The sequence below is a fragment of the Strongylocentrotus purpuratus genome, unplaced genomic scaffold, assembly GCF_000002235.5.
Source record: "Strongylocentrotus purpuratus isolate Spur 01 unplaced genomic scaffold, Spur_5.0 spur5_scaffold_14, whole genome shotgun sequence".
In the NCBI taxonomy this organism is placed as follows: domain Eukaryota; kingdom Metazoa; phylum Echinodermata; class Echinoidea; order Camarodonta; family Strongylocentrotidae; genus Strongylocentrotus; species Strongylocentrotus purpuratus.
Window position 1 is genome coordinate 35,993,927 of NW_022145599.1, and position 5,641 is coordinate 35,999,567.

The 5,641-nt window shown below is 41.6% G+C and overlaps 1 protein-coding gene across 1 annotated transcript; it reads left to right on the plus strand.

Annotated features, from left to right (window-relative positions):
* Positions 1–714: 714 nt before the first annotated feature.
* LOC100892541 lies at positions 715–5,356 on the plus strand. The gene is made up of 3 exons (XM_003725666.3): positions 715–921; positions 3,425–4,115; positions 4,766–5,356. Exons 2-3 carry the CDS (start codon positions 3,436–3,438, stop codon positions 5,295–5,297), a joined length of 1,212 nt encoding a protein of 403 aa, XP_003725714.2. The 5' UTR covers positions 715–921; positions 3,425–3,435; the 3' UTR covers positions 5,298–5,356.
* Positions 5,357–5,641: the final 285 nt, after the last annotated feature.

The window sequence follows — 5,641 nt, forward strand, 5'->3', positions numbered from 1 at the left end:
TCTCTCTTTCTATATATGTATAAATGTCTCTCATCCCCCTCTCCCTTTACCTCTGGCGCTTCGCCTCCCCCCCCCCCCCCCGCCTTGCGATATCCCACTCTCTCTCTCTCTCTACATATATATATTATATATGTGTGTGTATAAATGTCTCTCTTCCCCCTCTCCCTTAACCTCTGGCGCTTCGCCCCCCCCCCCCCCCCCGCCTTGCGATATCCCCCTCTCTCTCTCTCTCTCTCTCTCTATATATATATATATACATACTGTGTGTATAAATGTCTCTCTTCGATCCCCTCTCCCTTAATTTACCACTGGCGCCTCGCCTCCACCCCTCCCCCCAATTCCTATTTTGAGAATGAAAAAAATACGGATAAAATAGAGCTCCGCGACAATATAATCGAGTCTTCAATGCATGCATTCTTGAAGGTTGACGTAACCGACTCAAACCAACTCCTTGCTCAAACTGAAATTGCATATCACCCCTAATAATGTACCCAACGTCTGATCGCGTAGCCTAGCGAGCAAAACACCCCTTTCCTCTGACAAAAAATTACGTGACCTTTTGAAACAACGCAAAAACCGGTACGTGAATATTTTATGTGCGTGCCTGATTTTTGTATACACACAGCCGTATCGTGCATTCATAATGCGACGTGTACATGCACGAGGCTTCGTCATGCATTGAGTTCGTTTAGAAATAGGCGGTATTTGCAGCTTTGCATGAGAGTAGACTCGACCAAATTTCACTTCTCCCTACGGCTTGAATTGTACGTTTATTGCTATATTTCATCCATGTTATTTCTATTTAGCTGATCTCGATTTCAAGAGGGAAAAACAAAGGCTGACATGCACGAGAGAGAGCTATTCTAAAACTCTATTTTTGTCATTGAACCTGGATTCTTCAAGCACACGAAACCGTTTCTGGTGAGTTTATACACTCCATGTATTATACACACACATGTGTAGGTTCTATGCGTACATGGCATATTATGAAACCGCATGGTTAAGTTATATTATGCGTGGTATGTTTGATCTCAATGCCATGCGCTCGCGATCAGTCATGCGCAGTGCCTTGATAATAGATTGTGGTGTGTAAGCTGTTTTTATGGGATTTAGGAAAATAAGGTTGTATATATATATATATATATATTATATGTGCACTTCTTCACCGAGTCAGCTAGGTAAACAAAATCGTCTACGTGCGTGACGATTATAATTAATTAATTCTGCATGAATTAATCAAGGTACCTTAGATCCTTAATTTTGTATGGGAACTAGAAGTTAGCACAAGTGCTAGTCGATCCTAGTTCCATTCTTTGGCAAGATTTTTTTCTGTTAATTTGTTTATACATAATCACATATGAATGTAAAACTTTGTTTTGTATCACATATATACAGTATCATGTTACTGTTATAGCAAGTCCCTGGTTTTACATACTAAAATGAAAAAAGTTTAACTAAGTATTATTTAAGTATTATAATAAAAGAAGACAAATCTATGAACAAATAAAATCATCAATGTGTTCATAAAAATTAAAAGGATGTATTAATAAAAATAATCATACAGATGTGCGTACAAGCACAAATCCTGTAAATGCTTAAGGCAGCTATAGTCGTTAACAAGCAAGGATTGTGTACAAGGAAGACAAGTAAAATAAAATAAAAAACGAAGGGGGTGGGATTGAGCCCACGTCATTTAAATAGAAAGTAGGTGGAAAGATGTCTCCGAAAGGATAACCTCGATGTTTTTAATCTTATTTCATCTGGGAGATCATTCCACAGTGTTTAAAATAGTGAGAATTGCTTCAAAATCGGTTTGTCAATCATGTATTCTCATAATGATGGGCCAGCTTAATTAATTAATTGCTTCTTTGACTTTGGTGATTCAAGCAATCGTTGTCAGTGTTGTTGTTAAATATGTATTTCCAAAAAGGGTCACTCTCTGCATGGTAAAGTTAACTGTTCGTACGTGCACTTTTTAGTTATCCAAATCCGTCGCTGATAGCAACTACCGTCTTTTCTGGAACCCCCCCCCCCGTTCTTACTTGCTCTTAATTCTTCCCCCCCCCCCCTCTCTCTCTCCTTCTCTCTCTCGCTCTCGCTCTATGCATCTCTATCTCGATCTTGATCCGTCTATAATATTATTATGTATCTCCCTGTAGGCTACGTATATCTTACCCCCCCCCCCCTCTCTCTCCCTCTCTCTCGCTCTCGCTCTATGCATCTCTATCTCGATCTTGATCCGTCTATAATTATGTATCTCCCTGTAGACTACGTATATCTTAACCCCCCCCCCCCCCTCTCTCTCTCTCTCTCTCTCCCTGTACCCCGGCCTCGATCACTCTCTCTTTCTCTCTCCAACGGGATCACTCTCTCTCTCTCTCTCTCTCTCTATCTCTCTCTCTATATATACGTGTACAAATGTCTCTCTTCCCCTCTCCCTTTACCTAGCTCTGGCGCCCCCCCCCCCCCCCCCCGCCTTGCGATATCACCCTCTCTCTCTCTCTCTCTCAACTACTTCTCCCCAATGTACGTCACACGACCTATTTTTCCTCTATTCCCTCAGTTCCCCAGCCCTCCTCCTACCACCCCGCCTCCTCTACCACCCCATCCATCCATCCCTACATACCCCTTTACTCATGCTTTCTTAATTTCCCCCGTTTCAGTCTCCGGGTTTATAAAGTGTGAAATAATTTGTAAAATTACTGATCAAGCCAAAAACAACCGAAAGTTTTAACAGGATCACTTCTCACTTCCGTATGCACTTATGCTGATACTGTTGCTGATTCTGATACGATTTTGTTTAACTCAGAGCCCCGTGAATGACCGGTATTTTTGTTTTTAGTGTATCTGTGTGTTCCCTTTGTAATGTGCAGCCTGTTTCGTTTCCGATGTACGTATTTTTTAAAGATTTGGATAGAGATGTGAAATAGACAAATAGATAGGTAAATAGATCGATCAGTAATAAAACATCTGTGATACTTACATAATGTATGAATGCAAGAATTAACGAATACATGAATAAGTAAGTAAAAAATCTCGTTCTTTGGGCGATCGTCGCACTTTATATTCATTTCATTGTCCTGACAGGCCGAACCTTGTTGCAGGGCATTATTGCTTATATTCCTTATATTGCTTACTCCGTGATTTTGCTGTTCTCTTGCATGGCACCTATACACCGCCGTCACGATAAGTCAATCTTAAATAACAAATTCTGGCAACAACTTTTCATATCTTACTTTTTTCTCTTTATTCAAGATGTCGCCGAGCATTTAGAGGAAAGAACTAAACCAGATGTAGGCGTAAAGAAAGCTTAGTAGTAGGCCTACGTGGTACTGGTTATCATTTGCCCAATATGTTTTTATTCATCTTCAGACAGGCCTATTATATTCAACACTTTATTTTACCATTGCCATTGTTTGTTTAGATATCGTGAAGATGCCGAAAACAGGGAGGTTCACTATAGAAGAACGAATGGCGGTACTGGAGCTTATCAAACCCAAAGTGATTTTGTTGGACGCAATAACGAGTGATGCCCATTCCAGCGATTGTAAGAAGGAAGCATGGGAATCCATCACCAAGGAGTTCATCAAGGACCGTCCCGGTCGACAGGACCTGACCTCCAAAGAGATCCGGGAACTTTGGCGACGGATGAAACACAGAGCCCGGATGGATGTCCGCCAGAGCATCCAGAGCGCCAAGGTTGGACACGTCCGCACCATATCAGAAGCGGACAACAATGGTTGGCTTCCAGACCACACGGGTCACAAGGTCATCGACATCAATGACCTCGGCTTGGACATGGATACCAAGTTCATCACCGATTTTGTGCCGTTACTCGAAGAAGAAGCGACCGTGCTTGAGACTCGGAATGGTGTTCTGCTTGATAAGGAAAAGCCTGGTATGGTGGAAAAACGACGGGCGTCCAACTCTCTGCTTCCGAACGAAACGCCAAAGATTGTTAGAACAGATTTGGGCGCTGCTCCGGCAAAGAATGCCGGTGGCGATTTCTTTGAGGTTGATATCGTAGAAGTCCTGGAGACGAGTACGTCAGGAGTGAATGCAGTTCTAAGTGATCGATCTAGCCCAAAGTTGGAAGCTCCAAACCTCCTTGCAAAGTAGGTGTACATGCGAATGTTGTGTATGTCAATATCTTTGATAATTCAGACCAAATATAGAGCCAAGCCGAATAATCGGCCAACTTTCAGAATGATTTTCGACCGATCGAAGGCTCTAAATATCAAAGGCACCGTCAAACAGTATTTACATTGTAGGTAACATTAACAATTGAAAGCATTTTGGGAGCACAAAGAATAATGTAATTATTTTTAAGTTTCCGGATTTTGGTGTACGGTACTGTATTTGTACTTAATTACATTTCATAAACGTATCCTGAGCCTTTATTGACAAGCAGAAGGGCGTTAATTCCGTATTAAATGATATACGTTACTGCCCTTCTGGCTCTCAGCACACGTTCTATTTTTGACCTATTTCGGTTGTTTCATCTTTACTTTTACCTCCATTACCGTAGACCAGATGACAACACATGTTGGGTCATGTAATTGATTGTTGACATTCGTGACTACTTTTCATCAGGTTTTCATCAGGTATTGGGCAGGAGAGAAGTTGACCCTCAGTGGTATTCAACACTCATCCTCATCTCCCTCTCCTATCTCCCCTCCCCCTTCCACAACCCTTGTAAGCTTACATTCCGTCCCATTTGTGGTCTTTTCACATTCATTTTTTTCTTGTATGTTTTTTTCTACAGAGTTAATATCCCGTGTGGTATTCAGATCACTTCCGTTGTGAGTCAACAGCCGCAATTCCAACCAGAAAATACGAGCCAGAGTGTACCCCTCAAGTTCGACCAGCGGATGAAAACAACCACGAACTCGGCTATGAAACCTACAATGAAACCTACAATGAAATCGACAATGAAATCAGCTGTGAGCTCGAAATTGAACTCGAATAAGCACTCAAGTATAAACTCAAATATTAACTCGAAAATGCACTCGAGCAGGAACCCAACGATGAGCTCAAACAAGCATCCGAATATGAACTCAACGATGAGCTCAAAAATGAATGCGACCACGGCCACGGCCAAAGGCACTAGCAAGGACCTGACAGATCTGTCCATCCAGTTCTTAAAGCAGGAGCACGAAGCTAAGATGGAGCTGATTCGATTGAAACAAGCAGCGGCCAAGGCCAAGAATGATACTGCCAGAGCGAAGAGATCTGCTTACGACGAGAAGCGAATGTTTTACTTTGAGAAAAGAAAGAAATTACACGATGGGGTTTGACGTTGATGTAAACAACTTTTTACTAATACAGTCATGTTTGATACTATTAACGGGAGAACAGCTTGCCCAAGTTTGTCATGAAGAAACAAAAACATGTACTCCGATACTTGTTCCATTTTGTTAAACTTGTGAAGTTATCGCCCTGAAGATCATTATGAACTAAATATACACGGGGCGGCGTAGAAAAGAAGAATTGAAAGAGAGTAAACACCTCAGTCAAGGACGAAACAATAGATCTTCCTTTAATATTTTTTTTTGAAAGTGCAAAATTGTGCCACTTTGAATACCCAGGCAAAGATTTTTTGTTTGGACAATAGCGAAAGTGCTATCCGTGAAAAGTTACG